Source organism: Piliocolobus tephrosceles, chromosome 1 (assembly GCF_002776525.5).
Source record: "Piliocolobus tephrosceles isolate RC106 chromosome 1, ASM277652v3, whole genome shotgun sequence".
Classification (NCBI taxonomy): Eukaryota; Metazoa; Chordata; class Mammalia; order Primates; family Cercopithecidae; genus Piliocolobus; species Piliocolobus tephrosceles.
Window position 1 is genome coordinate 111,516,102 of NC_045434.1, and position 20,816 is coordinate 111,536,917.

The 20,816-nt window shown below is 46.8% G+C and overlaps 1 protein-coding gene and 1 pseudogene across 4 annotated transcripts in view; both read right to left on the minus strand.

Moving 5' to 3' along the window:
• Positions 1 to 1,184, minus strand: part of LOC111556007 (glutathione S-transferase Mu 1) — a 9,717-nt gene extending 8,533 nt beyond the window's left edge. For all 4 annotated transcript variants that reach the window (XM_026456723.2, XM_026456722.1, XM_026456720.1 and 1 more), the window contains exon 1: positions 847 to 1,184. In XM_026456723.2, coding sequence (XP_026312508.1) covers positions 847 to 882 — 36 coding nt within the window. In that variant the 5' untranslated portion in view covers positions 883 to 1,184. The remainder of the gene's footprint in view (positions 1 to 846) is intronic.
• A 3,816-nt stretch (positions 1,185 to 5,000) lies between these two features.
• On the minus strand, positions 5,001 to 5,750 carry LOC111556062 (annotated as a pseudogene).
• Positions 5,751 to 20,816: the final 15,066 nt, after the last annotated feature.

Sequence of the window (20,816 nt, forward strand, 5' to 3'; positions counted from 1 at the left end):
AGTCAGGAGCTGTGGTGGGGAAGATGAAGTGAAAACAAACCTCCCCAGAGCCCAGCCCTCCTTCCCCGGGACCCTCCCAGGGAGCCAGTGGCAAGACCCCTGAGACAGGTGGATCTAGAATCTGACCACTCAGTCCCACATCCCAGGGTTCAGAGAGAAAGAATCCCGGTGAGGGCTCTGGACCCCACACGACTAAGGCTTCCAGGGTTTAGGCAAGCCCTGAGGGACACCCAACCCAATTACACAGACAGGGGGCCCAGCATCCCGCCCCAGCATTCTGCCTTGCAAGGCCAGAGGGCTCCCTCACCGGGGCTCAGGGAAGGGACAGCCTGCAGCTCCAGCAGGGAAGGCCTGCAGAGTCAGCCACAGTGGCCACCATGGGTTGCTTGGTGCCAACTCAGCGGGAGTGGGCAGGGCCCAGACACGAGGGTGCCCATTACCGTCCCCCATTGTGTACTTCTTTTCCTCATAGCTTGAGTCTGTGTATTCCAGGAGCAGGCGGATGGCGTGGGCCAGCTGGGAGAGATGGCCCGCAGCTCGGGTCAGAGATGGAGGGTCCCTGACTTGGTGAATTTCTCTGCACCAGGCGAACCCCCTGTCTACACTGCACGCACCTACGCACCTGCCCTTCTTCTTCCCCCAGTCTACACTGCACTGCCCTGCACCCCACCCCACCCCCGGCGCGCGCGCGCACACACACACACACACACACACACACAGAGGCATGCACAGGCCCTCCTGTGAGAGACAGCCCTAAAGAGGAACCGTCCCTAGAGCCGGTCCCCAGCCGCTCGGCACTTCCCCGCCCACGCGCCCGGTCCCACCGTGCAGCGGACCCTCACTAACCCCGCGGATGTCCCAGTACCCCAGTGTCATGGACATGATGCTGGTTGGTGTGGATTCTGCTGACAGGCCTCAGCTGGGCACTTGCGACCTCCTCTGGGGTTCCTAGTGTGCAGGGGCGGGACCTAGCGCCAGGCCCGCCCCCTCGACCCTGCTGCGCCCGCCGATCTTCAAGGTCGTCACTTCCAACCGGCCGATCTTCAAGGTCGTCACTTCCAACCAACAGGCGCGGGGGGAGGCACGGAGAAGATTGCTGGAGCCTCACTGGCTGGAAGGAGTAAGATCCACCGCCACCTCCGAGTGTTCAGGGAGCAAGGTCTGGAAGCCCTAGGCGGGGCTCGACCTCGCCAGCTTCCGTAGCCCCGCCCTGGGGCGCCCCGCCCCGCCCCGCCGCGCCCCGCCCTGCCCCGCCGCGCTTCAGACCTCTGCTGGGTCCCCAGGGACTTGGCTGCGCCGGTGAGAGTCAAGCCAGATCCTAAGAGAAAAGTTCTTACCCAGGTTCCTTCTTCTCCGGACGTCGCCCAGCCTTCCGCCTCTCAGTTGCCGAGTTTCCACAGGCTCTGGGAAACTGAAGCTGCCAGAGTCAGACCAAAGAGAGGTCTCAGAGAGTTTAATTAAACACTTCTTGGCAACTAAGTCTTAGAAGTCTGATGGTGTGCTCTCTCTGCTGAGTTGGGGAGCGTGGATGGAGGCCATGTCACTGAAGCTGGTAGAGCGCAGTCTCTGTTCCAGATGCTCCCTACCCTTTTGCGCTGGGCCAGTTCCCCAACTCTGAGACTGGGTCCAGCCTCAGGAAGTGGCCTGTGTGTCAAGGTGGATTCCCATGTAGGTTTGCCTACAGCAAGGCGATAGCAGCATGCACACACAAGTGCTTGGACTTCTGAATAGTTGTACTTCTCATTATACATTAAGACATTAAGAATTTGTCATTCTGAGTCTTTTTTTTTTTTTGAAACGGAGACTCACTCTGTTGCCCAGGCTGGAGTGCAGTAGTGCGATCTCGGCTCATTGCAACCTCCGCCTCCGGGGCTCAAGTGATTCTCCTGCGTCAGCCTCCCGAGCAGCTGGGATTCACAGGTGAGCGCCACGACGCCCTGCTAACTTCTTTGTATTTTCTGTAGAGATGGGGTTTCACCCTGTTGACCAGAGAGGTCTTGAACTCCTGGTCTTAAGTTATTCTCCTGCCTCAGCCTCCCAAGTAGCTGGGATTACAGGTGAGCGCCAGGATGCCCTGCTAACTTCTTTGTATTTTCTGTAGAGATGGGGTTTCACCCTGTTGACCAGACAGGTCTTGAACTCCTAGTCTCAAGTGATCCACCCGCCTCCGCCTCCCAAAGTGCTGGGATTACAGGCATGAGCCACGGTGCCTGGCCTGTCATTCTGCGTTTATCCATCTTGAGCTGGGAAAGATAAAATGTCTAGGTCCAATTGTGAAAATGATTTTTTTAAGAAAGCTAACACTCATGAGAATAATAATTATGAAAGAAACAGAACTGATATTGTTACATTAGTATTCACCCATTTGGTCATTCCTTTATTGAAATAACAGTTGTTGAGATCTTACCATATTCCAGGCACTGGGAATAAAACAGTCCTTCAAAGACATTGTACTTTGGCCACCTAAGACTAGAAGTCAGGTGGGAACTACAGGGGAGATTTTGAAAATACGGGACACTTCTTAGTGTTTTTGCACACTGAGAGGCAGTGGAGTGGGAGAGGGGTTGAGTGCAGGAGAGAGAAGTAGTGCCTGCTGTTGCAAGGACTCTGAGTAGCCAGGAAGACGGGGCCCAGGCCCCAGGTGGCTTCTTTAGAAGGAGGAGTACAGCCCTGCGGAAGGCGGGAAGGACTGGAACAGCAAGATCTCCAAAGTAAGGGCCACAGTGGCCACGAGGATCACACCAGCATGGGAAGTGGGTCTGTGGACAGGGATCGGGAGCAACGGGGATGGGGAGGCAGAAGTGGTACCCTGGGGAAGAATGTGCACGCTGTTGTCAGTTCATTTTCTGCATGTCTGTGAGATCTAACTGGTTCATTGTGTGTTCACATTCTGCATTTCCTTACTTACTTTCTGTCTCAGCCTTTCCATAATTGAAAGAGGGGTTTTAAAGCCTCCCAATGTTAATGTAGAACTGTCTATTTCTCCCTTCAGTTCTGTCAAATTTTGCTGCATATATCTTGTTTTATTCCTACTATGGGAATTGCATCCTGTATGAGAAAAATCAGTTATCCTTCCTGGATGGTCTACCAGATTACCTGTGCTTTCCTCATTTTAGAAGCTTCTGGGTATTTTTTTTTTTTTTTTTTTTTTTTTTTGGGATGGGGGTTTCACTTTTGTTGCCCAGGCTGGAGTGCAATGGCGCGATCTCAGCTCACCACAACCTCCACCTCCTGGGTTCAAGCAGTTCTCCTGCCTCAGCCTCCCGAGTAGCTGAGATTACAGGCATGCGACACCATGCCCAGGTAATTTTGTATTTTTAGTAGAGACAAGGTTTCTCCATGTTGGTCAGGCTGGTCTCGAACTCCAACCTCAGGTGATCTGCCCCCCTCGGCCTCCCAAAGTGCTGGGATTACAAGTGTGAGCCACCGCACCTGGCCACTTCTGGATATCTTTTTTAAGAACACATGATTTCCTGGTGGGATGGTAGTTTTAAATATCTTGCAGTCTGTAACAATTCATTGGAATCACAGGGTAAGTTACTGTGCAGTGGACAGAATGAGCCTGATGTCATGTAAGAAACAGGATTTTAGTGGAGCACTGATTACACTGGTATTAAGTATCATTTATTACAATAGGAATGAGTCACTTTTGTGTTCCTCAAGATGGACAGATTCCTTGAGTAGAATTAAATAGTTTCTGCAAAGCATGCTCAGATGTCTCTGAAGAAAGCAAACAACCATGGTAGCCAGAATAAACCCAATACTAGTCCTGATTGATTGGCCTTGTAACGGCCTCAGCAGAAGCAATTTGTTGGCATGAAGTCCAAACGCAATTGTTGCAAGACTGAAGGTTGGGATTAATGATGTGAGTGAAACATAATTACCATAAGGAGCCAGTTAAAGGGAGGTTGCCTTGTGAAGTTTTTAAAAGAACAGCTATGAAATTTTTGTCAGCAGGGTTGTTAGATTCAGAGTGGCAGCAATGGTCTGGGAAAAAAAAAAAAGTATAAGAAAATTTTGTCTTTGGCCGGGCGCGGTGGCAAGTCTGTAATCCTAGCACTTTGGGAGGCCGAGACGGGCGATCACGAGGTCAGGAGATCGAGACCATCCTGGCTAATACGGTGAAACCCCGTCTCTACTAAAAAAACCAAAAAACTAGCTGGGCGAGGTGGCGGGCGCCTGTAGTCCTAGCTACTCCGGAGGCTGAGGTGGGAGAACGGCATAAACCCGGGAGGTGGAGCTTGCAGTGAGCTGAGATCCGGCCACTGCACTCCAGCCTGGGCGACAGAGCAAGACTCCATCTCAAAAAAAAAAGATTTCCAGTGGAATGGGTGTCCCAGAGTCAGGAGGACATATTGTATATCTTTTGAGCTAGGAAATAGTTAACCTAAGGATCCATACTTTGGAGTATTACTGCTGTGTCAGTTGTTAACAGTATCTGATAAGGTCCATTTCCTCGAGGATCAAACGTGGTTTATCTCAGGTGTGTTTTCCAGAACACTAAATCTCTTGTTGTGAATCATAGGTGAGTGGTTTGGAAATGCAGATCATATCTGTTGATGACAAAGTAGAAGATATTCTATGATGCCCTTGCAATTCTTAATCATATTTCATCATCATTGTAATAGGACCAAATCAAAGATTAGTAGTGAAATTTTCAAATACATGGACGGGCCATTTTTCTTTTTCTTTTTTTTAGAGACAGGGTGTTGCTATGTTGCCCAGGCTGGAGTGCAGTAGCTATTCACAGGTGCAATCATAGTGCAGTATAGCCTCAAACTCCTGGCGTCAAGCAGTCTCCCACCTCAGCCTCCTGAGTAGCTAAGACTACCAACGTGAACCACCACACCCAGCTTGGCCTTGTATTAATTCATAACGAGGTAACCTGTTGGTCCCAGAAGGGGTTGATCTTATACACACTGAAGCTAGAGGTAAGATTTTATTTTATTTTTATTTTTCAGTTTGAGAACAGGTACTGTTTATTAACTAACCAGCTTAGAAAAATAATCATGGAAGACACCTTAGTTCATTCTTCTAATAAGCCTGTTGATCTGGTCCTCCCTGTTGCCAGCATCTCCACCTTCTACAAAATGGGTGGTCTTTTTCTTCATTCCACCTCATGGAGAAGATAATTTGAAGGGCCACAGGAAGTTATTTGTTTCTTTGCAGAGTTTTCCAAGAGTATAGATCCTATGAATCAGATCCTTCATGCAGATGATGCCATATTTACCAAGAGATCGAGCAATCAAAGCATTGTCTGTCAAAGCAATTCACTTCTTATTGATTTTGCCATAACCATGCTTGTAGATTAGTTCATTTACTGACTTCAGATTTGGGTACCCCCATGCAATGTGTGGCTCTACAATCCTCAGCATGTTAACTGAAGCCTTGTTGAGCTTCACAAAGGTTCCATTGAAGATTTGACGAAGGCGAAAAAGCTGCAATACCTTTCGGACCTTTGGGCTCACGCCATCGATACCTCTGATCCAGATGACAAACACCAGTGTGGGTTCTGCAGGCACATAGAAGTTGCCAGCTTTTCTTGCCCCCCTCGCTAGTTGAATTTCAGTTCTATACATCTGCCTATTTGCTTTTTCACAGATACGCTTCCTCCTTGTCTTTTGAAGCATCTTCTGGGCAAACTTATTTCTCAGGCGCTTGATCTTCAGTTCTGTGAAATTCGTCTTCTTTTTCTGAAGGTTTTCTGGCACAGCAGGAACCTTCTTCTTCTTCTCTTTGACACCCTCCATGGTTCCAGCCAGAAAAGAGAAGATTTTAGGCCACTGGAGTTTAAGGGAGGTTTGTTCATCTTAGCTGCCAAATTTCATTAGTTCTCTCTGTTTTTCCTGAGGACCATGGATGATAAGGACAGTAAAATTTTGGGGTAAAAGGCAAACTTTATAGAGTTCCTTAATAACAATACCAGTAAAATGAGTGTCGTTGTCGTTATTAGAGAAATAAGTGGAAATTTCCAGGTTGGAAAACTAAATCAAGCAGAAATTTTTGCCACAGTTATAACAGCCATAACTCTCCAGCAAGGAAAAGCTTTAATCATCCATCTTGAAAGAGAAAATAATAATAATAATAATAATAATAATAATAATAATAATAATAATCAGAACATATTTATAGTGCATTGCAGGAGGCATTTGTATAAAGTGATTGGAGGTCTGAAGGGCCCTCGCGATCTTAGTTCTTATTCATATCCCACCTTTGCATTTACTAGGATCACATTGCTGGCAGTAGGACAAGTTTTTAAAATATCCTTAGAAATACCTCTAAAATTACCCCCACCAATGTTGGTTTAGTATTGTTGCCAGTTTATCCCTGCTATTATGAGTAATGTCACAAAGCATTTTTCTGAAATTCCACTTTAAATTATTTGGCATTATGTGTCAGCTATCCTGAGAGCATTAAATAATCTCTTTTGCCATGAACACCCAAACTTTTCCCACTTTCAGATTTGTTCACTTTTCTACTTTTTAGAATCAGAGGTTTGTCTCTGACAGTTAAAAATGGCCTCTTTGGGCCGCGCACAGTGGCTCAAGCCTGTAATCCCAGCACTTTGGGAGGCCGAGACGGGCGGATCACGAGGTCAGGAGATTGAGACCATCCTGGCTAACACGGCGAAACCCCGTCTCTACTAAAAATACAAAAAAAAAAAACTAGCCGGGCGAGGTGGCTGGCGCCTGTACTCCCAGCTACTCGGGAGGCTGAGGCAGGAGAATGGCGTGAACCCAGGAGGCGGAGCTTGCAGTGAGCCGAGATAGCGCCACTGCACTCCAGCCTGGGCGACAGAGCGAGACTCCGTCTCAAGAAAAAAAAATGGCCTCTTTGAATCCTCTAAGACCCCTCTTTTCTGTGTGATTTTCAGGAGCATTGATCTTGGTGATGCTACTTGGGTTAGCATGGTGGTCCACTAAAGTATTACTAGAAATTCTGGGTCTTTGTGCATTGAATGGTGGTCTACTTTTATTACAGCTGTTTCCTCAGGTAACAGCAAAGCAGCTGAAAGTTTTATTTTTCATCCGTCATCCAATTTTTGCAGGTTTTTGTGGAGGTTAAAAAACTCTTCATTTCCAAAGCATTCCCAATTCACAGACTCCCCAAAAGTGCATCTCCCATTAGTGTATATGCTTACTCTTTTACACTTTACCAGCCAGCAGACCCAGATGAGGGTAATTATTTCAGTCATTGCAGCTGATTTACTTTCTGGAGTGGTCTCTACTTTAAGGGTGAATTTAGGTTTGTGATAGCATTTTAAAATATGAACAAATAAAATCAGATCAGGGCTATCCAAGGGAATTTCCAACAAGATGTTTTAAGAGCATGTGAAAAACACTGAGAGTTAACAGAATAATTTGGTGAAAAAAAGAGCCTCTAGTAATCTGGGTGTAAAACAACTGAGCCATTTCACATGACAGAGCCAAATCCTAATTTTACTCCTTTAGTACATAATTTTCTAATAGATTATAATAAAGGCTCTATTAATATTCCTTTATTTGTATGCATTTAGGCATACACAGATATATAAATATACAAATAGGTAACAAATTAAAACTTTTTTTAAGTTGTAATAAAAACACTCAAAATGAGATCTGCTTGTTAGCGGTGGAGGGCGTTCAGGTTCTTGGCATTTTGTTTTGTTGTTGTTGTTGTTATACTTTAAGTTTTAGGGTACATGTGCACAACATGCAGGTTTGTTACATATGTATGCATGTGCCATGTTGGTGTGCTGCGCCCATTAACTCGTCATTTACATTAGGTATATCTCCTAATGCTATCCCTCCCCCAACCCCCTACTCCGTGACAGGACCTGGTGTGTGATGTTCCCCACCCTGTGACCAAGTGTTCTCATTGTTCAATTCCCACCTATGAGTGAGAACATGCGGTGTTTGGTTTTCTGTCCTTGCGATAGTTTGCTCAGAATGATGGCTTCCAGCTTCATCCATGTCCCTGCAAAGGACATGAACTCATCCTTTTTTATGGCTGCATAGTATTCCGTGGTGTATATGTGCCACATTGTCTTGATCCAGTCTATCGTTGATGGACATTTGAGTTGGTTCCAAGTCTTTGCTGTTGTGAATAGTGGGTTCTTGGCATTTTGAACAAAGAACATGACAGAACAAAGCAAGGAGAGAATGAAGCAACAAAAGCAGAGATTTATTGAAAATGAAAGTACACTCCACAGGGTGGGAGCAGGCCAAGCATAGGGGCTCAAGAGCTTGGATTCAGAATCTTCTGGGGTCCAAATACCTCCTAGAAGTTTCCCATTGGCCACTTGGTGTTCACCCCATGCAGATGAATAGTGGTCCACAATCAGAGGCTGAAGTGAAGTTACAAAGTTACACTCCTATGCAAATATCTGATTGGTTGCTTTCTGCAACCAATCAGAGGAACTGTCCATTTTCCTCCTGCAGAGCCCAATAGCAGGGGGTTTGCAAAGGGAGTAGCTTCTCCTCCTTTTGTTACTTCGGCATGGAAAGTTGGGATTTTCTTTTCGATTTAGTTCTAGAAAGTCAGTGTGAATCAGCCTTAGGTTCCCTGCCTCCAGACCCTATTCTCCTGCCTCATACTCTCTTAGCAAATTTTTAAGTACACAGGTACACAGTATTGTTAACTGTAAACACAGTGTTGTATAGCAGATCTCTAGAATGTGTTGTATAACTGAAACTTTATACCTCTTGAATAGCAACTCTTCATTTCGTTACCGAAACACCAGGGATTCAGTCTGAGTCCTGCTGTTTGCTGCACAGATAGCCAACAACTGAGATGATTACTGCCAAGTAAGAAGGCTTTAATTGCTGCAGTAGAGGAGATGAGAGATCAATCTCAAATCCATGTCCCTGACTGGCTAAAATTAGGGGTTTATATAGCAGAGAAAAAATGTAACTATATATGGGAAAACAGGAATTCTGGAGGGCTAAGGAAGCAATTACGACAAATGAGGGGCCTGGCATCTCGTTGTCTGGATGTGATGATCTGTTGAGTTCCCATTCTTTGATATCTTTTGAGAGGCCTGCTGTTTCATTATCTGGATCTGGTGAGATTCAAGCTTTAAGTTTGTTTTAAAAAACAAAAACTGTCTATGGCCGGGCGCAGTGGCTCATGCCTGTAATCCCAGCACTTTGGGAGGCCGAGGCAAGAGGATCATGAGGTCAGGAGATTGAGACGATCCTGGCTAACACAGTGAAACCCCGTCTCTACTAAAAACATGAAAAATTAGCCGGGCGTGGTGGCGGGCACCTGTAGTCCCAGCTCCTAGGGAGGCTGAGGCAGGAGAATAGTGTGAACCCAGGAGGCAAAGCTTGCAGTGAGCCGAGATTGTGCCACTGCACTCCAGCCTGGGCAACAGAGCAAGACTCTGTCTCAAAAAAAAAAAAACAAAAAACTGTCTATGGACAGTTGGATTGGTTTTAATTTCCTCCTCTCCCAATCCCCTGAAAACAGTCATTCTACTTTGTTTCTATGAGTTGGCCTATTTTGGACACCCCACGTCAGTGGAATCATGCAGTATTTGTTCTTCTGTGATGAGCTAATTTCTCTTACCATAATGTCATCCAGGTTCATCCATAGTATTATATATTGCAGAATTTCCTTCTTTTTAAGACTGATTAATATTTCACTGAATGTACATACCAAATTTTCTTTATTCATTCATCTGTTGATGAATATTGAGGTCGTTTTCACGTCTTGGATATTGTGAATGGTGCTATAATGAACAAAGGGCTGCTAATATCTCTTTGGGATCCTTCAATTATTTTGGATGTATACCCAGAAGTGGGATTGCTAGATCATTTAGTAGTTCTATTTTTAATTATTTTATGAACCTCTATACTGTTTTCCATAGTAGCTGCACAATTTTACATTCCCACCAACAGTGTACAAGAGTTCCAATGTCTCCTCAACAGCACTTGTTACTGGTTTGGAGTTTGTCTTGCTTTGTTTACCTTTTTTTTTGGACAATAGCCACTCTAACAGGTGTGAAGTGATATTTCAATGCATTTTGATTTGCATTTCCCTTATGATTAGTGATGTTGAGCATCTTTTCATATACCTGTTGGCCATTTGTATGCTTTCTTTCGAGAAATGGCTATTCAAATCCTTTGCAAGGATGGCTCATCATATGTAAAACAATTAATTGTAACATACCACGTTAACAAAATGAAGGATAAACATCAAATGATCATCTCAATAGATGCAGAAAAAGCATTTGACAAAATTCAACATCTTTTCTTGATAAAAACTCTCAACAAACTAGGTATAAAAGGAATATGCCGTGACAAAATAAAGACCATATATGACAAGCTCACAGCTAACATTATACTCAACAATGAAAAACTGAAAGCTTTGTCTGTAAAGTCAGGAACAAGGCAAAGGATACCTGCTCTTGCCACTTCTAGTCAACATAGTACTGGAAGTCCTAACAGAGCAATTAGGCAAGGAAAAGAAATTTAAAAGTCATACAAATTGGAAACGATTAAGTAACACTTTCTCTGTTTGCAGATGACATAATCTTATATGTAGAAAACCCTAAAGACTCCATACAAAAAAACTATTACAATGAATACACAAATTCCATAAAGTTGCAGGATATAAGATCAACATACAAAAGTTAGTTATGTTTTGGTACACTAACAACAAAGTATCCAAAAGAAAATTACAAAAAACAATCCCATTTGCAGTAGCACAAAGAAGAATAAAATAGTTAGGAATAAACTCAACCAAGGAGATGAAAGACTTATACATAACATTGATGAAAGAAATCAAAGAAAACTACATAATATTGATGAAGGAAATCAAAGAGGACATAAATAGATGGAAAGACATCCCATGTTTATAGATTGAAAGATCTAATAATGTTGTTTAAATGTTCATGTTCATGCTACTTTAAATGATCTACAGATTCAATGTGATCCCTATCAAAATCTAATGGCTTTTTTTTTTTTTTTTTTTGAGACAGAGTCTTGCTCTGTTGCCCAGGCTGGAGTGCAGTGACGCGATCTTGGCTCACTGCAACCTCTGCCTTCTGGGTTCAAGCGATTCTCCTGCCTCAGCCTCCAGAGTAGCTGGAATTATAGGCACCCGCCACCATGCCTGGCTAATTTTTGTATTTTTAGTAGAGACGGGTTTCACCTTGTTGGCCAGGTTGGTCTCAAACTCCTGACCTCAGATGATCTGCCCATCTGGGCCTCCCAAAGTGCTGGGATTATAGGCATGAGCCACTTCACCCAGCCTCTAATGTTATTTTTTTTACAGAAATAGGAAAAAAAATCCTAAAGTTCATATGGAACCACAAAAGATCCCAAATAACCAACACAATCTTGAGAAAGAAGAACAAAGCTGGAGGCATCAACTTCCTGATTTCAAAATATATTACAAAGCTATAGTAATTAAAACAGTATGGTACTGTCATGTAAACAGACACAAAGACCAATGGAACAAAATAGAGAGCCCAGAAATAACCTATGTGCATATAATCAACTGATTTTCAACAGGGTGCCAAGAATACACAATGGGAAAATGATGGCCTCTTTAACAAATGGTTTTGGGAAAACTGAATATCCACATACAAAAGAATAAAATTGGACCCTTGTCTTACACCATACTCAAAAATGGGCTCACAATGGATTAAAGATTTAAATATAACACCTAAACCTATAAGACTCCTAGAAGAAAATGTAGGAGAAGGTCTTCATGACATTGGTCTAAACAATGATTTCTTGTATATGATACCAAAAGCACAGGCAACAAAAGCAAAAATAGACAAGTGGAATCACATTAAACTAAAAACCTGCACAGCAAAAGAAACAACAGTGAAAAGGCAGTCTATGGAATCGGAGAAAATATTTGCAAACCACATATCTGAGAAGAGGTTAACTAACATCCAAAATACATATAGAACTCCCACAACTCAATAGCAAAAGTTATTTTAAAGCTTTTAACTATAGGTTTAAAATATAACTGAATAAAATATGTGTATATTAAATGTATCTTTTGACTAAACTGTAGTAACTTTTCTAAATAAATAGAAAATCATACCTTATTCTGTACACATACCTGTATCTCTCTGCATTAGTGTATCCAGTACGATTAACCATCTATTCTCATTATTATATTTAATTAGAGTAAGCAATCTTCTCTTGTTTTCTCAAAAAAAAAAAAAAAAAAAAAAAAACCCAGAGAATAGAAAGTTTAAAAACTGTCCAGCTAAGACTGGGCACAGTCCCACCATGCCCAGCCCAGTACTGATATTTTCTGAGATTTGATCTCACACTTGGCTGCGGGCCTTTTACTTAATTCCTTGGAGAACAATCCTACCTCTGCTACCTTTGGCCAGCCATTGGAAGGGGCATCCAGCTCTCTTCCAGCCACCTCACCCTACTCAGACAGGGGGCCCAACTCCACCTCAAACCAGCAGAGGTGGAAAAGAGTTCGTCTGAAAGTGCAGGTCATCCCTAAATGCAAGTGACAGTCCAGGTCTCCCCTGCACCCTGGAACATCCTTCTCCCTAGCCTGTGCTCCTGGGTGTCTTCAGGAACATGACTTCTTGATCACCAGTTTAACTATGACAGTGGTGTTTAGAAAAAAGCTATGTTCCCTTTAAAGAAGGGGCTTATTCGCTTTTGCTAATAACCCCAGCCAATACTTATTGAGTGTCTATGACATGTCTACTGTATATACCTCTTCACCAAATTCTCAAAACATCTCTTCGAATTATTTCTTTCTTCCCTCATTTTATGGATGAGAAAACTGAGTCTCAGGAAAATTAAGTAACTTGCCCAACGACACACAGCTAGCAAGTCACCAAGTTGTATCTAACTAGTCCAGTCAACCACAAGGCATGGGTCTACCCAGGACACCACACTGCCTACAAAAGGCTGCAGGGTGAAACCACAGGACCGGAAGAGCCAACAACAATCCAAGACTCTCCAGACACCGTGGGGGCTGAGAGTAGACAAACTTGCACTAAGCCGAGAGGCCCTCACGTGCCAAGCTCATTAGGCATTTCTTAGAATTCTTTGTGTCTTTTGTTTTCATTATCAGCAAGAAATGCTAGTTCACAAGGCTGGAATATTGCAGTGTAATGTGGATCCTATAAACACACGCTAAGCGGGGAGTAAACAAGGCAGCAGACATGCGGGGGAGAGACCTGAGCCCGACTGCGTGGGAAAGCTGCAGAGCAGTGCACCGGGGAACACAAACATCATTGGCTGCAAAAAAAAAAAAAAAAAAAAAACTCCCTGTAATGAGTCTTTGGGGTTTACTGTTGCTGTTTCCCTAAATACAAGAAAGTGCACAGAGAGAATGAGGTCAAGAGGGGGAGGCGATGAGTTGGATCTGGGAGGAATGCAAAGTAGGTTTTAAAGACGGCCCCAGAAAACGGGAGCTGGGCCATAGATGCATGCAGGGGTCTGACCTGGGGTTGGGGACAACCAGGTAGCAGTCTTGGTGGTGGTGGGATTCTATCAGTTCTGTCTGTGGTGCAGCATCAGGGGTTAGGGACGTCCTCCAGAGGAGCGGCGGGGGAAACTGGGGGTGTCGGTAGACGATCGGGGATTCCAGGTCGCCTCCGGCCTGGCTGAGAACTGCCAGATCAAACAGAAAGCAGAGGTGATGCTTTCTCATGCAGAGGCACGGGCCATTGATGCAGTATTTGGGGGTGGCTGATCCCAAGCAGGAGGTGCAGCCTCTCCCCGAGAGGGGGTGCAGGCAGGAGAAAAGTGGGAGAGAAGCCTGGAGGTCTCCTGTGGCCAGTGGGCCCCATGTCTGCCCCTCAGCACCATGGGATGACTAGCGAACCCCGGCAGACCCCACATTTACTAGACTCCACGGCTACTGGTAGGGTTACAAGTTTAAGTGACTCTGAGGCCTAAACCTCCGTCCGATTTCTGGGAAGGGAGATTCCAGCAGCGCGCCCTGGTGGCCAACCGTGCACCTCCCAGGTAGGGAAAGGCCCACGGGGTCCCTCCCGCCTGCGGGATCCCCAGGCCAGTCCCGCGGGCGCTGCTCTGCTCTCAGCGCTACCCACCTGTAAGGGGCACGGCTCTGACCACAGTAAAGGCACAGCCCTCTACCTCGCAGCTACAGCTCTTTGGGCTTTTCGGTTCTTTGCGCAGGAACTTAAGCCACGTTCCCCAGGGGCCAAGAAAGCGATTTGGAGCACCCCTTGTTGCAACCCCAGAGAGTAGCATTCAGAGAACATTGGCTACCCTTTATTCAATAGCTGAATGCTGGCCACTTTGCGCCTATTATTTTATTCCTTACTCCCTCTCCATGAAATAAGTAGTGTCATTAGCCTCTTTTTACTAGTAAGAACACTGAAGCTGGTTTTTCTCTCTTTTTTTTACATTGAAGTGAAATTCACATAATTTAAAATGAACAATTTTAGAGTGAACAATTCCGTGGCAATTAGTACATTCACAATGTTGGGCAACCACCACCTCTGTCTAGTTTCAAAACATTTTTATCACCCCCAAAAGACACCCCACACCCATTAAGCAGTCGCTCCCCATCATCCCACTTCCCCAGCCTCTGGAAACCACCAATCTGTAGATGTCTCTACAGATATACTTATTCTGGCTATTCCATATAGATACAGTCATACAACACGTGATCTTTGTGTCTTGTCTGGCTATTACTGCTCCGCATAATGTTTCCAGGTTCACCCACTGAATGGAAGCATCAGTACTTTATCCCTTTTATGGCTGAATGACATTTCATTATATGGATATAACACATGTTGTTTATCCATTAATTTGTTGATGTACATTTGGACTATTTTCACCTTTTGGCTATTGTGAATATTACTGCTGTACACATGAAAGTGTGTGTGTGTGTGTGTGTGTATAAAACATTGATTGATTGATTGATTGATTGAGACAGAGTCTCACTCTGTCACCCAGGCTGAAGTGCAGTGGCACATTCTCGGCTCACTGCAACCTCCACCTCAGGGTTTCAAGCGATTCTCCTGTCTCAGCCTCCTGAGTAGCTGGGATTACAGGCATGTAATCCGGCTAATTTTGTATTGTTTTAGTAGAGATGGGGTTTCACCATGTTGGTCAGGCTGGTCTCGAACTCCTGACCTCAGGTGATCCGCCTGCCTCGGCTTTCCAAAGTGCTGGGATTACAGGCGTGAGTCACCATGCCCAGAGAGTGTACATATATTTCTGAAGTACCAGTTTTCACTTCTTTGGGGAATATACCTGGGAGGGGAATTGCTGGGTCATGTGGCAATTACATGTCTAACATTTTGAAGAGCCATCAAATTGTTTTTCATAGTGGCTGCACCACTGTACATTTCCACGAGCAATTATGAGGGTTCCAATTTCCCCACATCCTTGCAACACTGATTTTCCATTCTTGTCTATTGTAGTCATCCTAGTGGGTGTAAAGTTGTGCTGAGGCTTATGTGGATAGGGTGGGTGAGACTGAGAAACCCAAGGCCTATAGCTTGGATAGAAAAGCACTTTCTGCAGGCCTGTCCCTCTCTATTGGCCCCATCACCTCTCCTCTAGTAGCCCATGCCAACCCCAACCCTAACTCCATAAGAGGCCAGCAAATCTTCTTTTCTATCCCCTGCCACACAGTGAGCTCCTGGTCATCCTCTTTAGGGCAAATCTCCTCAGTCAGAGGACCATCTTTTTGTCTCTCACCTTAATACCAAGAACCTAACCTTTGAGCCCCAAGTGGTCTTCCTGGGCTCTGCTATGGCCCTGTGTCCTTATCCAAGATCAGCAGGGTTCCCAGGGCTAAGCACACACTGGGAACAATGATTGGACTAAATGTCATGGGACAAGCTTCCCGTGCCAGCAGAGCCTTTCTCTCTCTCTCTCTCTCTCTCTCTCTTTTTTTTTTTTTTTTTGAGACGGAGTCTCGCTCTGTCGCCGGGGCTGGAGTGCAATGGCCGGATCTCAGCTCACTGCAAGCTCCGCCTCCCGGGTTTATGCCATACTCCTGCCTCAGCCTCCGGAGTAGCTGGGACTACAGGCGCCCGCCACCTCGCCCGGCTAGATTTTTGTATTTTTTTTAGTAGAGACGGGGTTTCACCATGTTAGCCAGGATGGTCTCGATCTCCTGACCTCGTGATCCGCCCGTCTCGGCCTCCCAAAGTGCTGAGATTACAGGCTTGAGCCACCGCGCCCGGCCAATCTCTCTCTCTCTCTCTCTCTCTGAAGAAGGCAAGATCATCTGGTTTCGATTTCAGGGAGACACTAGTCTGAGGGCGAAGGGCAGTGCCATCCTCTTCTACCGTGGGCCTTTGGAGCACTGACCCCACACCAGAGCAGGTTGGGAAGATGCCCCCAACACAGTCCCCAAATGCCTTCCTCCCTCCTCCTCCTCCGTGCAGGCTTTCCCCATCCTTACCGTCTGGTCAAAGCCCATCTCCTCCTTGGAGACTTATCCAAGTGCCCCAAACCCTAGAGCTCCCTCCCTGCCCTGACTACCCACTGCCCATGTAAATCTCTGCCAGGGCTCTTAGCAAGGAGCTTTATCTCCTTTGGGAGCTTTATCTCCTGGGGTGTGACCAGGCTATGAGGGTGACAATTAGGCCTTCCTCAAAGCTCTGAGGGTTACCAGAAAATCCACTCAGAGATGAAATAAACACCCCCAGAAAGGCCAGGCACGGTGGCTCATGCCTGTAATCCCAGCACTTTGGGAGACCAAGGTGTGTGGATTGCTTGAGGCCAGGAGTTCAAGACCAGGCTGGGCAACATAATGAGACCTCATCTCTATAAAAAGTACAAAAATTAGCTGGGTGTAGTGGTGTATGCCTATAGTCCCAGCTACCTGGGAGGATGAGGTGGAAGGATTGCTTAAGACCAAAGGTGGAGGTTGCAGTGAGCCAAGATCATGCCAGCCTGGGCTAGAGAGCAAGACCCAGTCTCGAAAAACAAAAACAAAACACGCCTGCAGACATCATCTAGAAATTCAGAGGCATTCCACTTGAAGAGCAGGAAGAGTCTGGAAATCCCATTAGGTTTTGCTGATGTGAAGAAGATATGGCCTGAACACATGTGGCCCACGTATCTCTAGGAAAAAATGTGGTCACGAGATAATGCAGGTGGTGTGGGGACTTAGGACAGGACAGCCAAAAAGCCAGTGTGTGCATGTGGCTCCAGCCTTGCCCTGCAGAAAGGGGGTCCGCCTCAGCTAGTGGCAGTGCAGCTCTCCTAGTGGGGATCCTGGCGTGAACCTAAGCCATAGCTCTCACTGGAGGGGTCATGAACCAGCCTGCCCACCGCGCTGGTGGGTGGGGCCCCAGGTGTGCCCGCTGCCAAGTTAGTGGGCATGGGTGCCTAGAGAGAGTGCTGCAGCCCATCCATTTCCCAGAACCCAACCTCAGGCAGGAGAGGCTGTTTTCAGGAGGTACCGCCACCCTGTGGACAAGTTGGGTACTGCACAAGGACTACCAGCCGGGGGCAAGCAGGAGCTGAAACCCAGCCTACACTCTGCTCACCCAAGAACTCACACTGCACAGCTGCAGTCACCTGGAGAGAGAGACACTCTTGTTTACCAAAATATGCCCTTCGTTCTTTGAGCTTTCAGGGGTATATCTGCCCAGAAGGCTCACCTTTTCCTAACTCACACAAAGGTGGCAGGAGGGTGTTTCAGCTCTGGGTTTGTGCATGACCCCAGGGCTCAAGCAGCCCAGCAAGGTATCTGGTGCACGCGGAGAGGATGTGACAGAGGGAAAGGAGAGAGCCATACACTGGGGTTCTTCAGGGTGGGGGCTGTGGCCCCCATGGCCGACCACTCTGGGAACACTGAGGCATGAATATACACACTCCCATGCCAACCCGAGGTGCCTAGGCAGCTCTGTGGGCACTGAGCCGGATTCAGCTGCAGGACACAACTGAGGTGGAGCTGGGGCTGCTGGAACTTCAGTTGATTTACAAACTCATGTAGGATGCTGCCTGGAACGTTCAGACCTGGCTAGGTGACATCCTCCAAGAGTAGGCACAAGAACTAGTGGCATCAGTGAGAATGCAGCTACATGTGCACCCTCAGGCTGTGGGCGCCCCAGGGACCCCCAGTCAGGCTGACACAGATGTCAGGTGGGTTACATGCTGCGCAAGAGCCTCTGGGGGCGGGGGGGGGAGGATTATGGACTGCGAGCCAGCCTGTGCTCTGCTGGCCAAGCTGTGCTCCCCATCAGGAGGCGGAGAAAAGATGAAGGGACATCTTTTTCTAAACCAATAAAGGCACTTTCTGGGCCAGCAGGGCTCTGCTCAAGTGCACATGGGTGCAGAGGAGAAGGAGGCCCAGGGCTGACCAAGACTCTTCAAAACCCCATTTCCAACATACTGCTCATCAAGTCACTTCCGGTTGACTTTTTAAAAAAACCCTGTGCTTGTTGTTTGAGTCTTTATCATAAGCTGATAAGTAGCTTATCAGCTCCTGTGTGCTGGGTTAGAGGAATTTGTGTCTACGGGCAGTCATATTTGCATGAGAGAACAGAGCAAGGGCCTGCCCTGTGGCCCCCTGAACACCAGCTGCTGGTCCATCTTGCAACTGTCCACCCACGGCCTTCGATGAACACTGTGGAGGAGCCTCTCCTCCTCTCTCCCCTCCTCCTTCCACCTCGCACCAGCACCTGCTTCTCTCCCAACCAACTTCCATCCTGACTCCAGGCTCTGAGGAAAGAGGTGCAACAGGCCAGGCACCTACAGCAGGTATTGGCCTCCTGGCCTGCTGGGGAGAAGGAAGAGGTGGGTAGAGAGAGGGAGGCAGTGAGGAAGCCATCAGGAAGGCAGGAGGACCAGCTAGAGCAGGCTCGCCCACGCTACGAGGCAAGAAATATTCCCCCACAAGGGAGCAGCTGGTGGGCCGCTGGGTATTGTCCCGGGTTCCCCTGCTACCCTGTGACAGAACCTGAAGGCCGCTCATCTCAGCCGCATCCTGGCTGGATGCCGCTGTGTCTCAGCTGATGTGGGATTCCGATGCTCTGAGACAGCTTGGTCGTGCAGGATTCTGGAGGTTGGCAGTCCTCTGGAGACGATATGCCATAATGGTTCCGCTTGGAGTCTGGAACTGGATGGGCCTGGGGCTGAGTCCTGGCTCTATCTCATGCCCGTTGAGTGACCAGAGCCGATTACTTAATTTCTTTGTGCATTAGGATAACCATCTGTGCAACACGGATAACGCTAATACATACTGCACAGTGCTGCTGTGAGAGTTAAAAAAGAACAGTTACTCAGGAAAAGAAATGAGGTAAATGGGAGTTAGCTGATGGGGCCAGGAGCAGAAGAGCAGGAGCAGGTGCGAGAGAGGCTGAGATGAGGGCAGGGCGCCGAGCCTCCACAGCTGCCCAGGAGGTGCACTGAGATTCAGAGCCAGCAGGGGCTCTCCCGGAATGTGCACAGGCCCAAGGCGGTAGGAGGAGCAGAGAGGCGGGAGCTCAGCCGAGGTAAACGGACACACATGGGGCCAGGCGCAGTGGCTCATGCCTATAATCCCAGCACTTTGGGAGGCCAAGGCGGGTGAAATCACCTGAGGTCAGGAGTTCGAGACCAGCCTGGCCAACATGGTGAAACCCTATCTCTACTAAAAATACAAAAATTAGCCAAGTGTGGTGGTGGGCACCTGTAATCCCAGCTACTTGGGAGGCTGAAGCAGGAGAATCCCTTGAATCCGGGCGGCAGAGGTTGCAGTAAGCTGAGATCATGCCACTGCACTCCAGCCTGGGTGACAAGAGTGAGACTCCGTCTCAAAAAATAAAAACATAAATAAATAAATAAATAAATAAAGAGACACATGGGCACTTGCCTTTGAAAGTCTTGGCCAGGTGCGGTGGCTCATGCCTGCAATCCCAGCACTTTGGGAGGCTGAGGCAGGAGGATCAACCTAAGGTTGGGAGTTCAAGACCAGCCTGACCAACATGGAGAAATCTCATCTCTGCTAAAAATACCAAATTAGCCCAGTGTGGTGGCGCATGCCTGTAATCCCAGCTACCTGGGAGGCTGAGGCAGGAGAATCGCTTGAACCCGGGAGGTGGAGGTTGCAGTGAGCAGAGATTGCACCATTGCACTCCAGCCTGGGCAACAAGAGTGAAACTCCATCTCAAAACAACAACAACAACAACAACAACAAAACAAAAGTCTTAGTGACCCCATCAAGGCCCAGACCTCACACCCTGTTCCACCCTCGCCATCCCCACCTCAGGTTCACGGTCACCTGGAGTCATCCTCCCACCCCCAGTTAAGGCCCCTGGCCAGGCTCTGACTCAAAGCTCCAGCAGGTCCCAAAGGAAGCACAAAGATAAGAGCACTGGGCTGGGAATCCAGCGCCAAAACCTCACTCCACTCTCCACCTCCTATCCCCGTGACCAGGCAAAGTATGGGACGCTTTGACTTTTGGTACCATTATCCATTATGGACTTGTAACATTTTATGGCTTCTGTGTAGCTCACACCTGGTTCCAAAAGGATTTGAGGCTGCTGGGAGGAATAAACACACTCTTGACCAACTCAAAAGGCTGTTGCAAAAACTAAATATGGAAAATTATAAAGCACAAAGCAAGCACGGTATTATTGCTATTTTCTCCAAAAAGGAATTAGCCCACCGTTCTCTGTCCCCCCAGTGGACTTTCTGTCCTAGCTCCATAGTTGTTCAAGTCCCCTGTCCTTGCACTCAGCCTTATAAACAGCATTTAATCTCCATGGCAAACCAATACACATAGACTCTAATATCCTCATTTGATAGATCAGAGAACTAAAGCTCAGAGTTCCTAGAAATTTTTCAGGATCTTATGACTAATAAGTGACAGCTGTGCCATGGGCTAGCCCCCAGGGATCACAAGCCCAGTACCTCCCT